The sequence below is a fragment of the Aythya fuligula genome, chromosome 17 (genome assembly GCF_009819795.1).
Source record: "Aythya fuligula isolate bAytFul2 chromosome 17, bAytFul2.pri, whole genome shotgun sequence".
NCBI lineage: Eukaryota > Metazoa > Chordata > Aves > Anseriformes > Anatidae > Aythya > Aythya fuligula.
The window spans coordinates 9,400,960-9,427,717 of NC_045575.1; the positions used below are offsets into that span (position 1 = coordinate 9,400,960).

Sequence of the window (26,758 nt, forward strand, 5' to 3'; positions counted from 1 at the left end):
CCTGCTGCTTTCACCTTGGGGTCTGCAGGGCTTATTTCTCTCACATTTTCTCACCCTTGTCTCCCAGCTGCTGTTGAGCAGCGTTTTCACCCTTCCTTAAGTCTGCCTTCACTGGCTCGGCTCTGACCAGCAGCGGGTCCCTTTTGGAACAGGCTGGAAATGGCCCTTGTCTGACACGGGGCAGCTGCTGGGCTCTGCTCACAGCTCTGCAGCCCCCCCACACCAAACCCTTGTCACGTAAACCCAGCACAGCAGGGGAAAGCCACTGCTTTTGGTACCAGCTCTTGGCACTGCCACAAGTCTTGTCAGAGGGTGGTGTGACAATCAGAAAGCAGGAGGTTAGGTGTTCAAAAGAAACTGCCACTCAACGTTTGGGTCCTTTTGCAAATTTTATTGCATTGCGCAGCCTCTGCAACAGCCAGTAGTGAAGGTCTCACTTCCAGACACGGGATTCCTTGACCCTGACAACACAATCCCAGAGATGGGCTCTCCTCTGTCCCTGACTCTTCGATCGGTGAAAGCCAAATGCAGGTACCATCAGTGAGATGTGTTTTCCAAGTCACTGCTTTTTTCATTTCCTTATCAGTAAACTGCAAAGCACTATAAGCAAGGGTGTGTCACATTGTATAGCAAAGAATACAAAAACTGAGGCCCTTTTCCCAAATTTTGTGATGGGAATTTGGAGTACTTGGAGTCCTGGAGAGGCCAGCAAATACTCAGACACACAGAGATTGAGTTCTCTGGGAGAGGCACCACAGTTCTTTGTCTCATCAGTACCAGGAACTCTTGGGAACTGAATCCCATTGCAGCTCAGTGCTCCTCCTCTGACACGCAGTAACTCCAGGCTGAAGACTGGATGCTCCGTTGCCATTGCTGATGGAGGCAAACAGACCCACTGTGGATTGGCCTACTCGTGCTTGTCTGCAGCTCTGCTTTCTTTGTCATTCTTTCTTTCAGTACGGGTACATCGCTGTACGTCCCAACAGAAGAATCTCAGAAACAACGCACAAAACAGTAACCTTGGCTGGAGATGGCAGCCTATGTCTGGATGCTTCTCTAACACAGTGTCTCCTTTACCCCAGGAATTTAATGTCCTTTATGCCTTTCTTCTTCAAATGTAGCAACGAATATCCTCCAAAAAGAAAAAAAAAAAAAAAAAAGGATAAAGACCATGCTGCAGGTCACAGAAACATGGTCACAAGCAGCTCAGAAAAAGTTGTAATTTCAAAATATGAACAACATAGTCCTTGCACAAAATATGGACCGGAGAGTTCATTATTAAAGTCTAGTAACAATCATCAGGGAGCAGTTATTCTGCGGTAGGGCCGGCTGCCCCTTCTTCCCACGGTGGTTCAGGCGGTTGAACTCCTCCATGATCTGCAGCATTGTCTTTCCTTTGGTCTCTGGCACCACCAGGAAAACAAAGATAGCCATGAACAGGCAGTATGCCAGGAAAATGATGAAACAGAAACTACCAAGGCCTTCCTATGGGAAAAGAAAGGAGAAAATACGTTCATATAAATTGATCTAGATATCTTTCTCGTATGATATGTTTCTGGTTTTGTATTCACTAAAACACTTGATGTCAGTCCTGCTTGTAGCCACCGTGGGAACAGCACTGAGTGTTAAGGCAAGCTAATTCTCCTTTCCTGCCCTAGGGAGGGAAGCTGTACGCTCAGCAGGCATTGAATGTCATTGCTTGGCAATTCAGAGAGGTGCTGAGCCACGTTCCAGTTACTGTTCCTCTCTGCTCCTTCTCAGTCAGTGCTAGACTGGGAAGGGTCCATTGTGTGTTAGCTCGGTCCCTCCTTGCACAGTCCCCAGAGGTTAGGGGCTTCTGTTTCCCTGCGACTTCCTAGTGCTGGGTGGGACCTCTGGGACAAATACAGGCACGGCCTTTTTCCACACTAACATCAAAGGACACACAGGACAAGGAGGGAGAAGCAGGGAGCCCCTCGTGACATTCAGATGACTGCTGGTGGTGTCGATGCCTGTCACCCTTCCATGTTTGCCAGGGATACTCCCTGGGTGCACAGTTAGCAGCATTTTGTGGGTTTGCTGCACTTCAGCTATGTGTCTAGGTAGAAAGCAAGAGACCATCAGAACTGCAGTCAGTGTGGGCTCTGCCCATTGCAAGAAATGTTGAAAAGGAGAAGCAGGCTCTGGGCTCAAGAAGGGCCGTACCTCTTCCCCCAAACAGTTTTAACACACCCTGCTTTGCTTACCACAATGAAAGGGAACACAAGGCCAAGGAAGAAGAGTTGGATCCAGTTTGAAGCACCATTGAAAACATAAGCAGCTGGTCTGTATGACTGAATAAATATTTCTGTGGGCAGGAGGCATAATACTCCAGCTGAAAAAAACATTGAAGAAAAAAGGGAAAATTAAAAATTTTGCAGGATGCTTCTGTAACTCATACTACATATCGCCATGGAAGTCGATGGCTTTATCTGACCTGGAAGTGTTTGAGGTGCTGCTTGGTCCTTCAGGAGAAAGGCATGCAGGAAAGCAATAGGAAATGAAATTTTAACTCCTGCCACACTACAGAGTGCTCCAGGACCTGGAACATCTCCTCCCACTGAATCAGGAGCAGGGACTCACACTGACCGTGGAGCAGCCTTGCCTCTCCTAAAGGCTGCGTAAGGAAGGCAGAGATATATGGAATACGTGAAATACCAACCTGGTCCAATGCCAAAGCTCATGATGTAGATAAAGATGAGTACAACAGAGCAGTATGGTACCCAGGAGAAAGAATCCTGTGATGGGAAACAAAAAGCAAATTAAACCTGAAATTAAAATTTTATTCATCCAGCTCCCTTAGAAATGGGGTCAATCTTCATTACTGTTTGGTATCACCAACATCTGTGTCCTCAGCTCCCACACACTTTTCAGGGAGATAATTTTGGCAGCAGTCAGGGGTGTATAAAGCTATTGCCTTGAATCTGTGTGTACGTGGCTGGGAACTGCCAGTGTGATGATTAGCCTCAGGATAATTCTGCTTCAGCTACAAAATGATTTGGGGGAAGGGAAATAGTGATGATGTCTGCCATAGAATAAAATGGAAGATGTGATGCTTACCTGCAGTGTGAGCGTGACCGTGAGAAGCCCTAGAGCCAGGGCCATCACCGTGTAGCTTTTCCACAGCAGTGTCTTCCTCCCCGCCCGCTCTACGAGGTAGCCCTGCAACCAGGAGGACACACTGTCGGCTCCAGGAGCAGGCACGAGGAGGAGCCCTCAGCAGCCAGGTCTGGGAGGCTCTGGGGAGCTGGGCTCCTCCAGGAGGGGCTGAGCACCACCAGAGGCAGGTGCTGGGGCAAGCTGGGGAGGTGCAGGGCTGCAGGGAGCATTGCATGGGCAGGGCAGGACCAGGGCAGCACTCTGCAGGCAAAGGACAGCTGGGAGGACAGCAACGTGGAAACGTTTGCACTGTTCATTGCCACAAATCTATAGCCGAGAGTCCTGCTGAGAAGGGAGGTGTTTTGCAGGATCAGTACAAGGTACTCCTGCTGAACTGTTGCAGGAGTTTCATTTCTGGCGCTCGATTTGCAGTAGTTTCTAAAGATTGCAATGAAACGGGCACTACAGCAGGATGAATTCAGCTGAGGATCCACTTACACACAGAACTGTGGTGAGGATCTCGGTGACCCCAACTCCCAGCGAGACGTAGCGGGTTTGAGCAGGGGAGATTCCCACTTGTAGGAAGACATTGTATGCATAAAAGTAAACCTGGAAAGTACAAAAACATGTGAAGGCTGTTCCTAGGTGGTTCTGTTTACACTAGCTTTGCCTTTTTTGACAGATAATAACTAATCAGGCCTTAGGAAAATAAAATCTTCCTGATTTCAGTAACTAATCCTCAATGTTTCCATGAGACTCATTTGTGCAGAAGAGCTTTTGTGAACAGCTCTGTTTCTAACTCAGTAACACACGGTCTTTTTTTCTTTTTTTGCTTTCTTTTAGCACTGGCCTTTGCTTTATGTTACAGGTTACAAAATTCTTCATCCTTTAGCATCTCATGCAGGACATGGAGCACACGTCCTGTTTTAGTGTCTCATGTGCAGAACATAGAGCACATAGAAATACTGACAGTACTTGCTAAGCAAATGGTTTAAATTATCTATTGCATCTCTAAATATCTTCAGTGATTTCGATAGCCACTATTTTTCCAGATGTAAGTCCTCCTAACGCAGAAGAAATTCCACTGTGACTATACTAAATTTATACTGATCCTTCGTGATATATTTACTTCTGCAAGAGAGGAGTAGAAAATGGTTTTATGAATCTCAAAGTCTTTCTGAATTTGCAAAATTAATCTGATTTTTGAAATGTGTTATCATAAGAGAGATGCCTTCAGAAGACACTTGCTAAAACACAGATCTCACCTTATCCCAAGTCCCAAGCTTCCATGGGAATAGATTATAATAAACACTGACATTTCCCCTTCTTACAGCCCCTGTTGCAATCAGCATTTTACTACTCATTGCAGAACTTACTTTTTGCCAAGGAATCGTAAGCAGACTAAAAAGCAGAGAGAAGTGGCACACGTACCACATTGACTCCAATTAACTGTGTGCATGCGGCGACGAGGAAGAGAGTGATGAGCTGCCAGCGGACAGCTTTGTCACGAAAAAGATCGCAGACGTGCTTAGCCTTCTCCCCACGGATGGCTTCTTGCTCTGCAGTCATGTCATCTATTTCGGCCATGTGGTCGCCGTCTCCCCAGAGCTGCTTCACAGCTGGACGGATGGAAAGAGAAGGTGACTCCTGGTCCACACTCCCCAGCACAGCCCTGGATTCAGGGAGTACATCCTGCCTTGCAGTTTTATTTCAGCTTCAGGCTCTTTGCCTGTGTGAACTTCCTAGAGGTCTGGGTTCAGCCTAAATGCTGACCCAGCTCACTGTGAACTGGTTTTACTCATAAATCTTAGTCACAACCTCACCGTTGGCCAGTAGCTCTTTACAGGGTTTCATTGTAAACCGAGCCTAAATTCCCACTGATCCTTCCCTGACTCCCCTCCCGCTACACATACAGCTCTCAGGCATACACTAAAGCAAGGAAAAACAGTTCCTATGGTAAAAAATAAGTCTAAAGCCAGAGTTCTGCCTTTTCATCCTCCAGAAAGCCACAATGGCTGTTTCTGTGTTCATGTCAGTGGCTGCTGTTAGGCCTGCTGAAGACCTGGAATGGCATGCTGGTAGGGAGCATCCATTCCTTACACAGAGCCAGGGTGTGCTGCATCCGTGCCCTGACTGCTCAGGGCACAAGCTCCGCGTGCTTGCATCCCCCAGAGGATCCTGGCAGGGGACAAGGCAAGTACGAGTGCCAAGACAGCTCTAACACCAAAACAGAAGGGGCTGCCTTGTGTTAAAACTGCAGGTGGTTTCAGAGCCAAGAGTCTCTTTCCAAACTGAACATCTCTTCCAGGCGTCTGTGGGTCTGTGGGGTTTTCCCATATTTTCCTTTTTTTTTTTTTTTTTTTTTTTTTTTTGCTAAAATGAAAGCTTTGTGGCCCATTTCCTTACCTTTGATGCACCCCTCCTTGTCCTTTTTGTCGATGAGCAGGTAGCGGGGCGAGTCTGGGAAGAAGGGCAGGGTGAGAAGCTGAATGAGGGCAGGAAGCGCGTTCGCTGCCATGAGAATTGGCCAGAAAGCATCCACCCCGAGGACTTCTCTGAAACCAGACCAGCAGAGCAAGAAGAGCTGAACATTGCTGTGCACTGGCCAAGTGAGCACATGGGACACAGGCTGGTCCCTCAGCCCTGCTGCGTGTGTCCTGGCAGTCGCCACTGAGGGGTCTCCAGGATTTCTCGGCCCAGAAAAATTAAATCTCAAAGGAGGAGGAAGGGGAGAGCAGAGTGCCACTGCCTGCAGCACAGGCATTACACAGCGTTGCCACCTGTTGCTCAGCAGGGAGTGCAGCACCCTAACTGCAGCCTGCAATCCCCCAGCGAGGAGCATTGGCCTGGCAGAGCACGCAGAAAGAGCCTGCAGTGGCTGATCCCTCTGCTTCTGCTGCAAAGAGTTACTCCCAAGTTACAATGAAGATAGGATCTGTGGGTTCCCAGCCTGGGACTGGCCTTCCAAAAAAGCAGCTCCGAGTACACTGCGGGCAGAATGACCTGTGCCCGGGGACAGGACAGACTGCCTTTGGCACAGGACAGGCAGACAGGGCCTGGGCTGAGGGGCAGGGATCCACCAAAGCCTTCTGGTTTTGCATGAGTGCCTGGTGAGTGGGTGTGCTGCTTTTTGTGTGTTTCCAGGAAGTTTTTGGTCCATCTGACACTCACTGTTCCTTCTTAAAAAAGTAAGACGTAAAACTCATCTGTTAAAGGTTTTCATTTCTGTATTTTGATCTGTGTTTGCCAGGAAGCAACATCATTCTTCAGTATTAAATATTTGTATGATTTCTGTTTTCCATTTACTTAAGTCTGGAATTCGTGCCGAGCCAATTTGGTCTGGCTACCTAGGGTACCCTGAAAACATGTCTAAAAAAGCTGTTGATTTGCCTTTCTGTAGGCTTGCATTGACATATGCACATATTTTAAAAACAGAAGAAATTAAGCAGCTCTCTGACCCCCTTACCTGAGACCCAGAGCAAATCCTATAAACTTGCCGATGGCGATGGCAGTGGAAGCTGTTATGGCAATCACCCCACGCAGCTTCTGCGGGGCACATTCCCCAGCATACATGATGTGGATATTCAGACCCAAACCTGCAGCGACAAATGACCGTCAGACGGGGCAGTACCGGGGCAGTACAAACTCCTGGCGGTCTGGTGTTTTGGAAGGGCAAAGGATTAGGCTATAAAATGTTTTTTACAGGGCTGAGTATGAGTCTGGCTCACACAAAATGTGTTCCCAACACCTTGGCATTGCATCTTTGCTAAGTATTTCACTAAGCAAGTATGTTCTCCTGGGAAGTCAGTTCTTCACCAGGCTGGCCTTCCCTTGCCATGGCTCCTCCAGCCACAGGATTGCTATCGATCCCTTTAATCCCAGTTAGACATGTCAGCATATACTCAGGATCTCGTGTGCTTTATTTTGTGCTTGAAGCCAAAAGTTAACACAATCACACCATATATTCCATTTACTCTGTGAATTAATTAAGAATTATTCTCACTAAAACACATTTATTTATTCATTTGCTGGTTAGTATTTTCTTTATCCAGCTGCTCAGGGATCAAAACACCGACAGAGTGTAACCTTCTCAGGATCTGGAAATTAGAATTGCCTGCCTTGAAAACCACTCCCTTGTCTGTAACGTGGAAGGCAGTGTCAGCCACAACAGCAGCAAGAGAAAAAACAGAGGTTAGCTTTCTGTTGAGTGAGCGTGCTCCCTGAAATATCACACGCTTTGGCTTTTTCACAAGTTGGTAGTATTTTTATATGGATTGGATGTGAAGATAAAAAATAAAAATAAAAAAAATGGAGCTGTCACACATGATTAATTATGTTTGTGTTTTCTTAGTAAAAAGTTCATTCAGTAATCAGGCACTCTTCAGAGTTTAGTGAAAATTTGTAATCCATACAGTCAGACTGGTAAAACATTGTGACCCTCAGCCACTGCTCTCCCAGCTATTAAAACCCATATGTAGGAATGCAGATTTACCTCCACAAACTCCAGCTAATAATCTGCCAATGATGATCATCTCAAAGGATCCAGACAGCCGGCTGAGTCCCATCAGAGCTGCACTCAGCAGAGCGGGGATGTTGTTGAGCAGCATGACCTTCTTCCTGGAATTCATTTAAATTAGGATGAGCATGAATACTGCCCATGTGGCATTAATGGCTGGACAGAAGTCACATATTGTATCATGGGTATCACTGAGATCAGCTGCCGTGAAGCAAATGGGAAAGGAGAAAATTTTGTCATAGTCTGAAAAGCCAGCTGGAACTTTTCATGCCTACAGCACCACTTGCATGTATTCTACTGGAGCCTGCATCTATGCTGAGGAACAGCCTTTGTGAGATGGTGTCTGGGAAATGCGTGTTTAAAAGGTATGCACTCCCCAAGTGGTTTCTCTGAACTAGGTTGGCTTTGGAATTTACAAGGACCATGGCATGATTTACGTGATCATTGGCAGTTTTTGCCATTCTCTGTCTTCACTGAACTGATCTGAAGTGGCCCTGGGCTGCTCACAGCACTGCTTTACAAGCAGTGTTTCTACCAAGAGACAACCACTTGTTTTTGCAGGTGTTGGCGTAAACAGAAAGACCAGTAAAGTCATTATTCCTACCTTCCAAATCTAACAGACAAATACCCGGCAGACAAGGACCCTAGGAGCCCACCGATGCTGTAAATGGACACAACGAAGGACCACATCAACGTAATGATCTCTTCACTGGGAGAAGATCCGTATCTCTTCAGCCAGGCCTCACGGATGAAACTTTTGATGTACTTTAAAAGAAAAACAGAAATGGACTCAATCAACGTATTTCCTAATAATTGCACCTCTTTTTTTGCTTCTCTTACCTACCTGCGTGTCTTGCTTGATACATTTCTATCAACACCTTGGCTGCAATCTTAGCCCCAGTGAAATGAAAGGGAATTTTGCCACTAACATTACAGGAGTCCATGGTTTAAAAACACAGTGCAATGAATCACAGTAACTATCAATATTAAATACCAGTAGTGGGTGCCACTAAGAGAAGGGCAAGCTGGGCTTCTGTTTATGTGCTAGACCCTGACCATTTTGTTACCCAGGTTTTCCCTCCATTCCCATTTGTTCCTCTCGTCCACCTTCTGCATCCTGCCTGATGCCTTGGGTGAAATTCAGGTTTGACTCCAGTTGACCTCAGTGAGGTCAGGATTTGTCCCTTGATGTGCACTATTCTGGGGTCTCTCTGACCTGCTCTAGATAACTTCAGTGTGTCCTCATTCAGGATGAGGCTTTGCAATGTGGTGATACTACAAGCTCGGTGTCCTCAGCACCACTGAAGATGACAAACACCTCACCCAATTCCCCTTTTTCAGCTGCGGTATCAGTGCTGACCTCAGCTCCAGAGCTACAGTTCTTCCCTGTCCTGTTTCGCCTTAGATGCATTCACATAGACGTAGTGTGCATAGCCAGAGACCTGCTGCAAGGCAGTCCCTGAGCTCTGGAGAGAGCAGAACGTCCTGTGAACAATCCAACTCAGTAATGGACACATGGCTGTCTTCATAGATATTCCTCATCCTCCCCTTTCCCAGTTTCTTGACACCAGACAAAAGTTAAATGCAATGAAACACAGGAGCGATGGCAGCTGCTCTGAGAACCAGGAAGCCACAAGTCTAGCTTTGAGAGCAGAAGGGAAAAACTAGTGACTGGAAATAGAGAGAGGAGCACATGAGGACACTGAAATCCATGCTGAGAGCTCAACTGGTGGGCTTACCTCGGCAGGAGAATTGATGATGGAGACTTGCAGCCCATATTGGAAAGTTCCACCAATGCCCAGGACAAAAGCCAGGAGGAAGAGGTTGTAGCTCATTTTCTGGCTGGAAGAAAAAACAGCAAAGAAAGCAAGTGCAGCTATTCAGACATGCCCCGGCTGTCCCGTTTTGCCTGTGGGAACCCTTACAGCTAGTGCAGTGCAAGACCACAGCAGCAAGAGCACAGGGCAGTAGAAAATTTGTGGAAAGGAGAGAACTTCTCCCAGCACCCGGATTCACACTTCAGTGCTCCTGGCTCCAGCTTTGGGCAACTTAATTGGCACTAGCATGGGATTGCTAGTCCCTCCCACTCCCCATGCTCCGTTACGGAGAGTCCTAGTGGGGATGTGTCCAGCAATCATGGCACGATGCTGCACTTTTATCTCTAGAACAAATCGTATCCAAAGGCAATGCTGAGCAATAACTGCTAAACATTTACAAGCTGATTTCTAATCAGATGAATGCCATTGTTTCAATGGGCACCAAATTTATCCATGTTGTAAAACTGTTGGCTTCAGAGGACTCGGTTCTGAATAAATCTGATATTTGGTGCATTCATAAATCAAATGATGGCAATCTGCTGCGTGTCAGAGCACTAGGAAGAAATGAGACTTGTGGTCTCTGCAACTAGACATCTCCTAACATCCTTCATGTTCCTAAAGATGCCACACATCAGCATGAGACAGATCATCAGCAACAAAGTCAGTAAACTCTATTCTATGTACAAAACGTGTATTGCACCTGCAGCAAATTTCTTCATCTTATCCTCATTCTGTATCATAACACCATTGCTTGATTGATTGCTTCAGTTTTGTGTTGCATCTCTTGGGTGCCTTTTCCAGTCTCACAGATTTTAAAATCAGGAAGACTTTATTATTATTATTGTTATTTAATACTCATCCTAAAATTGTTTTTTAAAAATATCTTTGTTTTATATTTTCTGGGTATTTTTTTCCTATACCTCCTTGACAAGAAAGGATTGATTTCCATCCTTTGGTGTTTACATCTTTCAGATACTTACTTACTGATAACTCATTTATTGTGGAGGACTTTTTCAGTCCTCTGGTCCTCTTCCATCTGTCAAATCATGCAGCCTTGTTTTGTTGCTCTGCTCTGAACTCCTTTGGTTTATCTTCTCTATCACGTATCAGGCATTAAACACAAAGGTGCTCTCAAATCCAATTTTCTTTGATTTTTAAAAATATTTTCTTGCAAGATATTTGATATCTCTCAATTATGACTCTGTACTATTATTTTAACGATATTTGATTCAGATTTATTTTCTTTCTGTACTTAATTTATGCAATTGGTCTTTTAGAATAGCAGAAAAGAAAAAAATCTGTACTGAAAAAAATCTATTTGGGGGAAAAAATAAGAAATATATTCTATTTGGGGGAAAAAAAGAGAAACATATACCAACTTGCATGCAAAGGTAGTCATCTCAGCTTGCAGGCTAGGTCTTTCCTGACGCTTTCTTCAGGTAATTTGGAAAAAGTCAGTCTATATATAGAGAAAGAGGAGCCCGAGATAATATTTCAACACATTGTTTCATTCTCTTTCAGTGTTTGCACTCTCTTTGGTTTGTCATGAAGTTCTTGCTATTGGTTTGTCATTATTGTGTTGGTTACTGATGAAACTGCCGGTCATCTCGGCGAGTTGAGCATTCACGCCAGGTCAGTTGGGAAGAGAAGCTGAAGCGACAGCTGACACGGAGCTGCAGGAGATGAGTAAAGGACAACGAGAAGGCACTAATGGAAAGCAAAGTCCAGGGACCAGCACAAACCAGAGCAGACTGGCCTGGCCTCCCCAAGACATAGGTTGGGTAATCACTCATCACACCAAAGGAGGAGGTCCTGTTACTTTGAGCCTCACCACGGTAAAGCCTTCTGAAGCCTGACTCCAAAACATGACTAAGCCTGACTAAGCCTGAGCACTCAACACTTGGGTTGTAGGGTCAGTCGACTCTTCAAGGGTAATGGTCACTGCCTTAAAGTTCAAGTCTGTGTCCCCGTAGCAGGGTAGATGCTAGGGAGGTTGAACGTCAGTTTTGCATCCTAACTGTAAAATTAAAAAAGGACATCTTTACTTTTATCCATATTCTTAAATCACCTCTATCTAGCAGTCTCCGTGTTTCTGTTAAAAGGTTTTTACAAGATGCGTTTCTGCCCGATGCTTCACATAAGAAAATTGACCTAAACAACTGACATACATTTTTTCAGTTTATGAAGGTGTGTTCAGTAACAATTAACCAACTTGTTAAGTGTTTCAATTAAAATGTAACCGATCAGATCAATTAAAATGTAACCACTGTTTGTCTTTGCTTAGTCACTCTGAGGACACCTGATTTCAGGCCATAGTCAGAAGAAACGCCAGGAGTTGGAATTGGTGTTTCCTGAAGTGTACTCGCAGGATGGGGTCCCTAACTCTGGAAGTGTTGAATGCGTGTCATTCCTCGCCAGCTGTGTGGCATACGGCCAGCTGCAGAAGGTGCCCGTCCTTCCAGGGATCTGGGGAAAGCAGAAAAATGCTGACTCAGGTGGCTGAGCTGAGGACCTTTGGATGTCGCAGGACTTCTCCGTTTTGCCCAGTTCTTCTCTGACCTGCACCTCCTGGCAGTCTGTGCTGGGCTCTCCCTCACCCAGGCAGTCTCTTTAGTCCATCCCCAGCTTCCACCCTGCGTCTTCTCTACTGCCTTGTTTTCCCTCCTGTCTCCTGTATTCTCTGATCCTCACCAAAGGAATGTCAGAGTATTTTGGTACCATTGTGATGCTACCAGCACTTTTTGCTTCAACAATTTTACGCTTTCCATCTGCCCCTTCCTGCGCTCTCCAGACTGCATAAATGAAAAGTATCTCTGCATTTCCTAGCTTGCAGGTGTCTTACTCTTGGTTGTCTTTCTCAAATTCCTGATTGTTTCCAAATCTCAGTGTTGCCCAAAAGCAGAGACATGCTGTTGCCCGTGTGTGTGTGTGACTGACTACTAGCACCAAACACAAGTGAACAAAAGTTTAGATTTATTTTCCCTATGTTGTAAACTGTAGACAATGAAAGACAGCTCTTGCACAGACTCCTTGTCTGAGAAATATATCTGCCTCTCCACTCATGCCCAGCATGACCATAATACGCTCTGGAAATGTGATGTTTACATTCATGCCATTTAAAAATGCTGCACTTTTATTGACTTAGTTACAAATATACAGAAAGAAACTTCAACTACTTATTTTGCCAATGTATACGTTCTTTGCTGCAACCATCAGCAGAAAACCATCACCAGTCAACCTGATGCCTGGGAAAACCATGTGAAATGAGAACCTTTGCCCTGTTCTCTACTGGGCTATCTACAGAATATCAGCATCACATCTGGGTCTTTTCCAATATGCTCTGTGGAGACAAATGAGAACGTGCTGTGGGGAATCTTCTCCACATCCAGAAGCAGCAGCTGCCATCGCAGCTCCTCACCACACTCCAGCCTCAGCAGAACGTGGGTGTAAAATGGAGTGGGAGCCCCACAGGGTGCGTCAGCAGTGTCTGTGCTCATGGTGTGCACGTGGGACTGGAGAATTACCTGTGCTTCATAGCAGAGGACTGGATGGCAAGAAACAAGCCATGAAGAAAACCAGCCCAGAATAAATAGTCTGCAAACAGTGCCCAAAAGTCAGTTGTATAATAAGCCACTTAGCAAGTACTAGAAGCTTTCTTCCTAATCCACCTGTCACATGTTTTTATAGCTGAAAATAATTAACTCTCACTGTTGCTCAACAAGTAGGGGGCGATTTGAAATCACTTAATAACAGAAACAACAGGAGCACTGCACAAGGTACTGAGAATTTCATCTGGTGTCTAAAAAAATAACTTAATCGTATTAATTTTTGTGTTTGAGAACACAGATTTAGAAGCAAAAAAAGGCGTCTGAGGTGTAAGTTACTGTCTGGGTGGAGAAGACATACAGAAGATGCTTAGAATAAATTTGCTGAAGCACTGCATGGTGGTAATTGATGATAAGAGAATAAGGCAGCAGTCTGTCCCTCTTTCATATGGATTCTAATATATAGATGTGTTATTTACTACTAAAATCCTAAAATAGATGTTTAAATATTTAGAGAGATTTATTAGTTGATGTACATTATAGATTTGCTTTAAATAAGCAGCAACATGATTTATTTCCATAAGCACAAACTTCTATATACGCAAAGATCTGGTGGTGTGTGGCAGGCTGATATGCTTTGGCTGCTAGCTATGGACCCTTCAGTGGGTGTATCCATTTATCCAAGAACACCTATGAACACCTCCTTGGGAAAGGAGGAAATCTATTTTTCATTTTCTGTCTCTCTCTTTTTTTTTTTTTAAATCAAGGCCCATCTTAAACTCAGCCTTTGGGGCCAAATTTCAGATTTCAATACCTAACCATAGTATCCCAATTCAGTATTTAGGTACCTGGCAGCGTGGCCTGAGTCTCAGTGTTGGCTGGAAGCAAGTACTGTGCATTTCAACTCATGGAAGTGAGCAGCAGGACAATTTTTTAAGCTGTGTAGCAAGAAAAGAGTTTATCAGGTGTTGGAGCATTCAGCAGGTGGAGAGGCGTCTCACTACAGTTTGTAACATCTATTGATCTCCTAGAGAAAACCGATCAGATCCCTTGCCTATCCGTGTTTTGCTGCTGTCAGGTGTCTCTCTGATTTACCTGTCTGAAAGTATTTCAGTGGAACCCTTGTGTCACCCTTGACCAGTTTTTAACAAGAAGCCTCCAGGTGGCTTGTCAGGAAGCCAGTCACTGAGAACGTCCCCAGGGCTGACAAAGTACAAGTCCGTGTTAGTGGTGCAGGCAGGAAGGGAGAGCAAGTGGTGGCTTAGGAGGAGTTTAACAAACAATGTAAGTAAGTAATGTGGACCGAACGGCTGCGTTTTCTGCTTTGGCCTAAAATCGTTTCGAGGTGAACCTAAGAGTAATATGTTCTCCCTAACCCTCCTCCTCTCCCCGTGTCCCTGCAAGAGAACATAGCCGCTGCTGAGCTTCCCCCAGGCGCCATTCTCCTTCCCTCTGCTACAACACGGTGGATTTGATCTCCTCGGGGCCTTTATACAATGCTGCGTGGCTCTGAGCTTTGAAGTTCCGTTTCCTGAACTCCTCTGAGATTTCCAGGAAGGATTTCCCCTTCGTCTCAGGGAGGAAGAGCCCGATATAGAGAGCAGTGCAGATGCAGACCACAAGGAATGGGACGTAGCAGAAATGTCCGAGACTTTTCTGAGGAGGAGGAAAAGAAAAAGACAGTGTTAGAGACACTCTGTGTGATGGCGAACAGGTCACTAAACCCCTTTCCTACACAGACTAACTTCAGCCAGGGAGCATTTCTGTGTTCCTGAGTGAGGACTTCCCATGCACAGGTGCAACAGCTCCCCACCACAGTTTGGGAGATTTGACACAGCAGAAAGAGTATCTCAAAATGTCTTTTTCTGTCTTTCTGTCTCTACATAATTGTACAGAATGGGGACCCACAGTAGGAAATGAGGCAGGACTGCATGCATATCAAGGATTTCTGCTTCCTTTCACTTCAGGAACCACATTAGGGAATGGTGCCAGGGCCTGGCAGGGGGAGTTAGATCACATCTCTAGTCCCAGCCATTCCCAGCTGAGGAGAGAGCGGGATATAGAAAATCCGTGCCCCAAATTAATCCGTGTCCAGCCTCACATCAGAAATCACCTTAGGGAACACAAGGAAAGTTTAGCTTAAAGGAGTTCTGATTGCTTCCCTGATAAAGGTAACCTTCATGGCAGTGCTGGCTTGCTGCGTGTCTGCAGCTTGTGATATTCCAGGCCCTGTCTTGTCTCATGGTCAATAGAGAGCCTCTGCCTTGTACAGAAGACCAAAAAGCCACAGGGGATGGCATCGCTGTGGGAACTCACCACAATGAACGGGAAGGCTGTTCCGACCAGAAAGAGGTTGAACCAGAGCAGGGAGCCGCAGATCACGTAGGCAGCTGGCCGGGACATCTGGTCAAAAAGCTCGGTGGGCAGAACTCCCGTTACACCAGCTGGAAAAAGAAATGGCAGGAAAGTTAAAAACACTGTACGTAATACTGTTGACCAAAAACAGGAGAACACATACTAACAAGCAAAAACAACACGAAGTTTATGAGAACAGTAGTAGATTATTATTCAGTAAATTATTCTCACTCGTCAACAGTGCCAGAACAAGTGGTAATAGAGATAAACTGCAGTGGGGAAGTTTTGGGTTGAATATTAAGGGCTGGCTAATTATTCAGACTCTCTCATGTTAGAATGAACTGCTGGGAAAGGTTTTGTAATCCACATTATTCTCACCAGGATCTGTGAGAACAGCTTATAATTAATTCAACCCTATGACACTGTAGGGACCGGGACAAGAAATTACTTCCCAGCCATGTGGTATGTGACACTGGCAGCTTGGTTCTTTTCTTACCTGCCCTTCCTTCAAATTCATGTCAGCAAACAGAGCCTCACATCTACTCATACCGAGCAAACACACACACATAACCCGTGTACCCTGCCCCCAGGCACAGAAAGTAACATGGTCTGCCAAGAAAATAAGTGTTAGTAGGCTAACAGACACGGAAATTGTGCTTCCAGGCATCTGCTGCTTGCACACATCACTAAAAGTCTGCAGTACCCAAATGTTTCAGTGCAAACACTCAGAGAACTGACCTGGTCCAATTCCAAAGCTCAGGATGTAGGCGAAAATGCAGGCCATGCTGAGATAGGGCATCCAGCTGATCCGAGTCTCCAGTCGCAGGGAACAACACAAAACCAGTAAGGACACGAGGACACTTACTGTTATTTGCCAACTCTAACCACCCCAGTCACACAAAAGGTGAAGCCCAGCTCCGTTCCCCTTAAATAATGAAGTGAAGTTTGTCACCTGCTGGCTCAGGGCGACCATGAAGACCACGGCCCATCCTGCCATGAAGATATAGCCCCCCAGCAGCAGCGGCCTCCGACCAGCATAGTCTATGATCATGTTCTGCACAACGGAACAGTGAAATAAAACAACACATTTAACATCTGTTTACAGATTCCTGCCTGTCCCCTTCTGCCCCATTTCATTTCTCTGTTTCTGTATTGCTTTACAGCTGATTCAAGGATACTGCCCACTTCTTAGCAGAAAAAGAATGGTCCTTCAGAAGGGGTCTGCTGGCAGGAGCCAGGCATGATGTGTTTTCAGGCAAGATGAGAATGTCCCAGCTGCACCTAAACCCTGCCACTATCTGTAGTGACATGCAGCAAAACATATATATACATACATATTTAATATAAAGCTTTAAGGATATTTGGTGCTGAGAAATGGCAAGCTAAGCGGCTAGAAGATTTATTTCTCTATCACGTTAAGTTTGTTTCTCATTCTTGATGTATATTGTAGAGAGAAGGATTAAAAATCCAGGATGGCTGGGCCCAGTGTGTCACTGGCACGGCTGAGGTGCATGGGTCAGGGTGGTAACTTCTTATCACAAACTGCCAGGGTCTGGAGGCTTCAGTGTCCCCCAGATAAACTGAGGACTGATTGCAGGGCACAGCCTGCTAGCCACAGCTTGTGGCAGGAATACTGGCCTCTGCTGCAGGAGAGAAAACTGAATGGAGTGGCCAGAAAGAAGAGGAAAAGCACTTTGCTATGGACTCCTCTGCTGCTGTTCTCCTCCTCAGCCTCTGAGGTTGCATCCACAGTTGTCTGGATAAATAGTGGCTCTGGTTGTAATCACAGATGTTCAACCACAGGGGCTGAGGATATACGAAAATGACAATGAGCATGGATCACAAGCACAGCTTCCATTTAGACCCTCCCAGACAGCTTTCAGACATACTGTACTGCCCCGTTAACCCCTCTGGGCATGAAAGCTGAGCACTGCCTGACTGCTGTGCTGCAAAGTGCTTCCCTGGGATGCGAGGCGATGTAAATCTGAAGTTTGTAATTAACGGGCTCCTCCCTGTCAGCATGGCCTGCATGTCAGCACTGCAGTAAGAGTCTCACACAGGTAATGGATGTGATCAGTTCACAGCTCCCCGTGCCGATGACAACATACGGGATTTTATCCTGAGGAATTCCAGCCTCCTGGAACACGTAGGCTGCATAGAAATACATCTGGGAAGAGAACAGAGGAGAGAGCAGTAAGGGAAGGTGTCTGAAGATGCATCCCATTGTTTTTTCCTGAAGAACCACGCAGAGCCCCACTAAGGTGCTGCGTCTCACAGGCAATTTTGACAACATCCCTCTGAAGCTCGCCATAGTGCAGAGGTGTTCTTTGGGAATTAAGCATCTGAGATTTGAACCCTGATGTTGATGACAAAGCCTTTCAAAGCAAGTGGTCTCTAAAGCAAACACCCACGTGACCTTCACAGTGCAGAGCAACTGGAAGTCAGACTGCTAAATCCAGGCTGCTCCCTGGAACAAGAGGTCTTTACAATGGCCCATTACTAGATGTGAGAGGAAGCACTTATAGGAAGAGAAGGCCCTCATCAGCAAAGGAAGGCTGTTTCCTCAGCTCTCAGAAGGCTGCGGTTGTACATAGATTTTATCTTGTTTTCCATGGTTTATTGGCATTTCCATTTAGCTTTCCCCATTTCATCCAGGGCTGGATGCCAAAGGGTTTTTTCCTGCATAGTGAATGGGCATTGTAACACAGACCTAGCGTCTGTACCCAGCTACCTTTTTATGCCACCCTTTTTATGCTCAAATTCAACTTTTCACTACTCTGTCCATGTCTTTCAGCAGGAAGATCTCCACAGGCAGAGCAGAGCACTATTCCTTCTCGTCCTGCAGGAGGCACATTAAACCCAACACCTCGTACATGTGGCTCACACTAGCGCCAGGCTGCTTACCGAATCGTTCCCACAGAGCTGCATGGCGCTGCTCAGCACGATGATGCTCACCAGCTGCCACCTCACAGCTGGGTTTTGGAACAGCTCCCAAGGCTTCTTCGCCCTCTGACCTTTAGCAGCGGCCTGTTCAGCCAGCATCTCTTCCAGCTCCGCTCCCAGGTCGCTGTTGCCTCTGAGCTTCTGCAGGGCTGCAAGGACAAGAGAACCTCTCATCCCCTGGGCTTTCCCTTCAGATCGCCTGTATCTGCAGGCTGAAGGGTTGAGCAGGAGGTGATGGCTGCGGGAAGCTGCAGAACAGAGCTGTGATCATGGTGCTGCCTCCACAGAGGTGGCAAGCTGCCGTGCAGCCCCTTGAAGGACTGGGGGAAAGGGACTGCAAATCCCCGTTGTTTGACAAGAAAATATTTCCAAACAGTGCCATTTCGGCAGCCATGCCTCAGGCTCATATCTCACTTGACTTCCCTGGGAAATGCAGGCAATTAAGATCTTCTTGGTACATGTTTCCTGGAAACTAATTCCAGCTGCTCTGTATATGGGGATTTGTATGCTACAAATCTAAGCAAATCCCTTAATATGAATTTGCTGCAGATTTGGTCATGAGCTCCCCAGGCAGCATTTATTTCACTTCAAGGTTGCAAAACATATACCCTGCTGTGAACTCAAGTTCCACCTTTTAACCCTACCTTTGTATCAAAAAAAAAAAATCCTTTGTAGGAAGATGCCTTTCAATTATCTTAACAGATCAAACATTTTTGAGATTATAGAAGGTTCCTTGGCTTGGAAGAAGAAGTGCTCAGAAAGGGAACTTGATACTGCTCACGTGTAAAAGTCATGGCACTGTTCTCAAGAGGCCACAGCCTAAGTCTGTGTACAAAAGCAGGATTTGAACCTTCTTACTGTGATTTGAGCCTTCTTACTGTGCATCTGCTCAGTCAGCAGATCTCGGGCGCTCAGCAGGAGGCTGGCAGTAACCCTAAACTCACCAGAAACACAGGATTCTCTATCTCCACGGTCAATCAAGAGGTATCTGGGACTTTCAGGAAACCAAGGCAGAGCCATGAGCTGGATCAGGGCAGGCACTGCATTGCTAGCTAAAAGGAACGGCCAGCTCTCCTCCCCTCCGAGGAGCTCTCTGGAGAAAAATAAAATAAAACATAATTGCTCAGTAAAATTTACAACAGAGTCCAGCATCCTCTGTGGCATGTGGGCACTGGAAAAGAAAGAAAAGAGAGGGGGAGTAAAGCAAAAAGGGGAAAAAAAAAAAAGAAGAAGAAGAAAGAGAAGAAAGATTTAATAAGTAAAAACTGGGCTTCTAGCTCTACATTACCTGAGTCCGACAACCTGCCCCAGCACCAACCCCAGGGCTGTAAAGGATGCGGAGGTCAAGGCCACAGCTCCTCGGAGCTTCTTTGGGGCACTTTCTGCCAGGTACATGGGCTGAACGTTCATGCTTACACCTGGGCAGGGCAGACAAATGCTGGCCTCAGCTTGGAGACAGAGGAGACGAGGACAAGCGCCGTCAGCCACCTCTCCAGGTTGCCAGCTGGACCCTTCTGCTACAGGCCATGTGATGACTGATCTACCAGTGCTTATTATTCACACAAACCTTTAATTTCCCTCTTACTGCATAAGCTGCTAAACACACATTTGCATACTAATAAGTAGTAGTGGATGAAACTGAAATGTGTCTGGGCCTCAGTCCTATGGTCTTCTCAGCACCAAATCTGAGGTTACAAACGATGTTCCATTCTAGACCCCATTCTGGGGGTAAGGTCACATTTTAAGTCACCTGTGTCAATCATTATTCTCTGGGAAGAACTTCTATAAAAAATGTACCGTGGGACATGACCGATAACCTGCTTACAAGCAGAGAGGGATTGATTTTCGCTCCGTTTCTGCCAGGGCTTCCCTCCCAGCATGCAGACTGCACAAGATACTAGAAGTTGAATTATTTTAATGCCTTGGGTCATTCCCATTTGAGTTTCTCTAATTGATACTTGTTACCATGTTTGTTCTGCTATATTTCTCACGTTGCCATACCTGCATTCATGCCAGTGAAGAATCTGCTGACCATAATCATTTCAAAGGATTTGGCCATTTGGCTGAATCCTGACAAGATGGCAGCAATGAGCACAAAGACGTTGTTAACCAGCAGGGACATCTTCCTTCAGAGAGAAGAGACACGGTTGTGAGCTCAGATGCACAGGTCAGCACTTTGGGGTGTTGTTAGCAAAACAGGAATCTGCATTAACAGAAAATCTGCACGGCTCACACAAGTAGGGCCATTGCTGACTACCACCACGACCACAGGGTGTCCCTGCAGGGCTGGGTTTAGGCACAGGGAAGGCCCCCTGGGGTCGTCACCCAGGCTCACTGCTCCTGCGCTCCCCATTTGAATGGGGAAGAATATTTCAATTTTTCAATATTTTCAAGTGTCACAGGTGGAATTTCTGTCCAAAACCAGGAAAAAAAGGAAGTTCTCCTGACCTGTAGTAGCCAGCAATTCTCTCCAGTCCCAGCGGGCTGCCCTACCTACTCTTAGGAATCTTTCTCTTACTCATGAAGGGAATGATTTTATTGCTAAGTAGTACAAGGTGAAACTTTTCATTGGATAAGAAAGCCACGTCCCTTCCAGGTCTTCACAACCATGGAAAAAGTGGCTGTGGGGGACAGCCCTCCGATCCCACCCCAAAGCATAGCAGTGCCTGCGTCAGCATGTGAGAGGAGCACACCAAAGGGACAGCACACAGAGGGAAATTCTTGGGGTCAGGAGGGAAGCAGGTACAATCTAACCTCCTACTGGGTTATGTTGGTTACACCAATGGTGATTTTCTCTAGAGAACTAGGGACAGAGCTGGGTTTGAAAGACAGGAGAGGAGAGGCATATGTTTTTCAGGAACACAAGCACAGAGAAAAAAAAATAAAAAAAAAAATGAGCAGATTTAACAAATACCCCCTGAAATACTTCAGTCAGAAACGTAGAGGCAGCCTGTGGGCTGGGAGCCACATGGAGCTGGGATGCAATAGCTGCTCTTTGCAAGCACACTCTGTTTTTCCTGTGTCCTTCCTACCAATTCCCACAGTTTGCTCTGAAGAAAAATCTTTGGCCTGTTCTGTCCTGACTTCATGATTGAAAGGACAACACAAAACTGGGCACAGAAACGGTGGTGACTGCGTAGGTGGGTGCTGTGGCATGGATAACTGCAGACTGCTCCGTGATGGAGGGCAGCAGTTCATGGTTTGTAACTGCAGTGGCTATCTTGCGACAGGGGTCGTAATTCCTCTCGGACTACTGAAAGTTGCAAAGTGTAAAGTAAAAGCCAGCACCCTCTTACCTTCCCAACATGATGGCCATGGGACCAGCAACAACAGCCCCGGCGAGGCCCCCCAGAGGGTACACAGAGACGGTGAAAGACCAGAGCAGCAGGATCATGTTGTCCTCCAGGGGAACACCCGTGCGCTCCTGCCAGGTTTTGTTCATGAACACCTGGATGTACTGCGAGGGAAGGACAGTGCTGTGTAACCACCACACGGAGAGAAAGGATGCTGAGAAGTGTAAGGGCTTCCTTATTCATGTACCTGCTTATTCCGTGCTCGTGCCTCTAAACCTCTGGCTGAAAACGGCCTCCAGTTTTCAGACGTGTTTTTAACAGGGGGCTGAGGGTGTAAACCTGTAGCTGTTCAAAGTTGTACTTGGTTTATATCTGCGTGCAGCTATCTTGGATAATTTAAAATATTTTAATGGGCCTGATTTTGAGTTTAAAGGCAAAATTCAGTTTTATGGGATGCAGGTTGGAGAATTTTAGAATTGGATTTTCTAAAACAATTGAAATGAGGCTTTTGAATACATTCTTCTGACACTACATCCTGCACGAGGGTGGCTCAGGACAGCAAAGTTTGGTACCTCAGCTGTGAAGTTTACAGAGCAAACAAAACATTTTCACCCTCAGCACAGTCAGTCTTCATATTTTTGGTGGCATGCCACCATCAGGACACCGAGGAAGTGTCTGCCCAGGAAGAGCCCGAGGGACTAGCAGTACTTACTGAAGTTGGAGCATTGATGATTGAGATGTTGTAACCGTATTGGAAAGTGCCTCCAATCCCAGCAGCACATACTGTCAGGATCAGGATCCTGCTCTGAAGCTGAAGAAGATGGACAGAAAACAGATGGCTTTCTTGCACAGAACAAAATGGCTCAGCACACATTTGGCCTTGTCACACTTTGGGTAGTGTGTACTGAAGATTAGAGCAGGCTACAAATGATGTTGTGTAATGGGAGGTATCAAAGACAGAAAGAAAAAAATAGATTTTTAAAATCTATGTCTCCCTGTACTGCAAAATGATGTTATTAATCCATTGGATTAACAATCTGAAGAGTCTGGGACTGCTTTGGGGCCAAGGCCTGAGAGTGTCTTTCATTTAATATTAACGTATATGCTTACAAAAAGTCAGTGTCACAACAGTAAATACTGGTAGAGACTGGCGTTATTGCTTCAGTTAACTCAATTTGTTACAAAAACCTGTACTCATGTGATGAATTATTCAAGAAGCATTGCCAAAGCTTAATAACTCCTGAATCATTTCTAGCTAAGCCTGGATGGAGCTTCCCTGGAGTATAAGAGATTTTCTTGTGGCTATTTATACCCGATGCACTTCTGATGCAGTGGCATGCTATTTCTTGTACCTTTTTGTTGCAATTATACAGCCTTTGTCCTTTTGTTTGAGTTTAAAATAGAGCGCCTTTCTATGCTGCATTTTGTACAGAGCAGGCCATGTCTTTCTGCTGAACTTTCTCATCACACAGCTGCTCCTACAGGTCCTTGTGTTTAGCAGGCTACAGCTGAGTATTCAGCCACAATATTTTCTACACTTTCAGTGTTGTGATGTGGGTGCAATATGTGGCAGAGGTGGTCCTGTGTCATGTTCTGTGTCTCCCTGAGGCCACCACTGGTGTTGCCCGTTGCTTATATTGCCTTTTAATGGAGCTGCTTCATGCAGCATCACAGGATCAGGGTGTTGGGGAAGTCTCTTGCCTTTTGCAGGGTGTAGACAAGTTGTCCTAGCTGGCACAGTATGGGAACTGAGAGCTCACTGCCAGGCTTGTGAGCAAAAGACTTTCATTTTTCCCCCCTCATAGCAGGATGCCCTGAAATTATAGCACAACTGGGTTTTCCACATCACATCACTGGGGCTAACTCTGACAGGGACACTGCAGAGAAACTTTCTAAACATTTCTGCTGATTTCTCCTCCTCTGTCACATTTGTAAGTCTCGGGTCATTCTTGCCATGGTTGCCTGGACACTTTTCTGTGTCTGACTGCCCCCAGATGGACCGACTGCCTTTGTAGAGGAGCACAGCCGAGTGTCAGCAGCATCGTGCCTCCTCACTCAGCGCCTCCATCCTCGCTGCAGCCCCACCACCAGTCCTTGTCAGTTCACACCTAGTTTGTGCCTGCGCCCTCCTGTACATGAGATGTCCCATGTCTCAAGACCACTCTAAGCCTGCTGGGGACACTTGGCCCTGAGCCTGACACCTCCTGCCAGGACGGTCTCTGCCAGCCCCCTGCGTGCAAACCCCTCCCAGTGGGACAGCTCTGCAGGGTGCCATGAGGAGCCCATGCTCAGCCTTGGCTGTTCGCCACCAGCGGGGTCACCCCAGGCTAGATTTTGTTTTGCTACATGAATATGACTCCACTGGCCCTGGGAAGAACTTAGATAAGCCAGTTCTGGGAAGCCCCCTCTGCTCTGCCTGCTCGTTTTCCTTTCAGAGATCCATCTACCAAAGAGAGGAAAATTTTGCCTAGTGTCCCAAGAGTTTTTTAAATTGCAAATTCAAATAATCTCAGATTTTTCCTTTCATCAAAGCCTTTCCCTGTAAACGACTTCCATAGCAGCCTGAGACAGAATGTTCTCCCTGACAGAGGAGAAGCCAGGCTGTTCCAGCCCTGCAGCAAGAAGAGGCTGAGCTCTCCCTTGTCCCAGTTAGAAGTGGGTGCGTTTCACTTGCTCGCACTTCCCTTGGCTACATCACTTCCCTGTCTCATTACTGAAATCAGAGCTAAGGATTGCACACCTAATTTTGCCTCTGCTTCTCCCACTTACTCCAGTTCTCCAAGTGAGAGAGATTTCCTCTTCCCCAGCAGCACATTTCTTCTTTTTTAATCGCAGTGTTTAAGGATAAAATGCTCCTGCTAATTTCCCTGTTTTCACTGTAGAGTGCATCACCTATCAGGTCTGGTATCACAGCCTTTTTTTGTGGCTACGAGCTAAGGGAAGATGGTTTGCTGCTCCTTGAGGAGCCACCAAGCACTTCTGAGCTCAGAGCCGAGCTGTATTACAGGGTTACCTTCCCAAACCTTCCATAACACCTGCCTTCTGCACGACTGTCCTGGCATGCAGCTGCCAGGAGAGCCATGAGCCTGTCAGCTTTATCCCAAGGACTGGGATGAGCTGGACAAATAATTCTACAGTAACCTGTTGGTACTTACACAGCCATATAAAAACTGGGGAAAAATAAAACCTGTCAACAATAATAGTAAAGTAGATGGTTTTTACCAGTTTCTGCAGCTTGTTCATCCTCTTTGGTAGGTTTTCTTCTGTCTGCCAAAGCCTCTGGTGCTCTCAGCGGTGCTCTAAGGGATTATTTAAATCTCCAGCATAGGAATGTGTATTGAGTCACCCATTACATTAGGATAACACACTTGACTTGGCAGGTGTCTTGCCAGCTGATTTACATTCTCTAAATAGAGCTGCATGTTCATTAGCAAGACAGCTCAATTAATTTTGTTGAAATACAGGGCAGTTTGGGGAAAATGTTTCTGCAAGATCCAGAGCTGCCTAAATTCCTGTTGAAGGCCGGTATGGTGTGCAGCATGGATTCCCTCTCCAAGCGTCCGACGTAGCTGCCCGGTAGTGTTTGTCCAATTAAATGTGATCGGAGAAGTAAAGCCTGAGCTATTTTTATGACTGCACTTGCCCTGGAACTCAATCTAGCATCCGCAGGGCAAACCAGAGCATTTCCTTTGGTCCTGACAGTGGCAGGAACCAGCCCCAGGCCTCTGAAATCCACTGTGAGGCCAAGGCCCTTTGCCGTGTTCCTGCTGGTGTCCTGCAATGCAGGGGTGAGGTGTGAATGGGAGAGGAGGCTGCTGGGGGACGAATGACTCCTGAGTATCGCATCAAAATGCTCTCGGTTCCTTTTGAGCTGTCACAGCATCTCGCCCGCTGCTGTTCTGCCGTTGTTCAAGCATCTCCGCGCCGCTTGCGAGGGGACCTGGGGCTGCTCGTGCCACAGGGTGTGGGTGTCTGTGTGCTCGGACACATCGCTCATGGGATCCACAGCGCGTTATGTGAGTACGGCCATGTGTTGGGGGATTTCTGAAACAGCACGGAGGCCATCACTTGCTGCAGCTGAGCAAACCACGCTGCCAGGACGACTACAAGAAGTTCCCATGACAGCGTTCCCACATCGCGCAATTGAGGAATTTAAAAAATATTGTTGCCAGCAGCTGGCTTCAAGGACGGGATCTACGCGACTGCTAATCACAAGGGGGTCGTTTCCTCGCAGGTGGGGTTGTTTCATGCAGTTGTCTGAGTGCTTTTAACCGATAATCTTCCGTGAGACACTACCCGCCCCTGTTAAATTTGCTATAAAAGTCAGGCTATTCGGGTAAAAAAGAGAGAGCATCATCTGACCATACTGGTGGCTGCCGTGTTGCCGGCCGTCCTTCCTGCAACACAGGGCACCCGAACAGGCTGAGACCCGGCGAGACGCGGAGAGAGCCCTGGGAGCCGCAGGGAGCCCAGGAGCGGAGCCGAGGCACCGGGCGGGGTCGCGGTGCGGAACATCCGGGCCCGAGGTGCTGCGGGCGGCGGGAGGCGGCAGCGGGACCGCCAGGGGAGCGCCGCCGTGTGGAGAGAGGGCGCATAGCGGGGCGCGGAGATCACGGCCCTGCCGCCCGCCCGGCGGCACCACGGAGGGGGAAGCGGCCGCGCAGCTTCTCTGCGGTATGGTCTGTAAGACAGGTGTGTCTTGCAGTGTAAAAAAGATCCGAGCCTTGGTGCGCTGGGCCCAGAAGGAGGGTTTCTGAAGGGAGTCCCTCTAATGCTTAGCCCTGATGAGCGGCGGCACATCGGAGCTCGCTTATGGGATGAAGCCGTCTCCAGTGGACAGCTAGATAAAGATTAAGTATGACCTGGCACACAGTGATTAATGCGCTGTGTGGTATGAAAACCGAACAGCAGCTGGCTGTGGTGGTGGTGCAAGCTTTGTCAGTACCGTCTGGGACTGACAGACCACCGAGTACAAAACCTGAGACCTCAGGAACACGGCTGGCACGATTCTTTTCACCGGTTCCTGCACCCACCCCGGGGGTGCGCGTTGCCCTCCCCACCCCCTGCACCGGAAAATCTTGCTGAAGCTGTGCTGCCAGCATCTGTGCCTCTGACAGGCAGCAATAAATCCACTCGGGATGCTTCACCAATGAGAGGTGCAGCAGCAGCTTG

General features: G+C 46.8%; 2 protein-coding genes across 2 annotated transcripts; both read right to left on the minus strand.

The window, feature by feature from the left end:
* Positions 1-1,278: 1,278 nt before the first annotated feature.
* On the minus strand, positions 1,279-10,399 carry LOC116496184 (solute carrier family 2, facilitated glucose transporter member 5-like). Its single transcript, XM_032199096.1, has 12 exons — positions 10,371-10,399; positions 9,373-9,475; positions 8,238-8,398; positions 7,610-7,734; positions 6,584-6,713; positions 5,524-5,672; positions 4,549-4,736; positions 3,616-3,726; positions 3,079-3,180; positions 2,681-2,756; positions 2,226-2,353; positions 1,279-1,485 (listed from the first exon to the last, which is right to left on the minus strand). Exons 1-12 carry the CDS (start codon positions 10,397-10,399, stop codon positions 1,279-1,281), a joined length of 1,509 nt encoding a protein of 502 aa, XP_032054987.1.
* Positions 10,400-12,406: 2,007 nt separating this feature from the next.
* On the minus strand, positions 12,407-25,747 carry LOC116496010 (solute carrier family 2, facilitated glucose transporter member 11-like). The gene is made up of 12 exons (XM_032198813.1): positions 24,809-25,747; positions 22,299-22,397; positions 21,590-21,750; positions 20,295-20,419; positions 19,582-19,711; positions 19,238-19,386; positions 18,255-18,442; positions 17,407-17,517; positions 16,303-16,404; positions 16,089-16,164; positions 15,312-15,439; positions 12,407-14,651 (listed from the first exon to the last, which is right to left on the minus strand). The coding sequence occupies exons 1-12, from the start codon at positions 24,827-24,829 to the stop codon at positions 14,451-14,453; spliced, it is 1,491 nt and encodes a 496-aa protein (XP_032054704.1). The 5' UTR covers positions 24,830-25,747; the 3' UTR covers positions 12,407-14,450.
* Between the last annotated feature and the right edge of the window lie 1,011 nt (positions 25,748-26,758).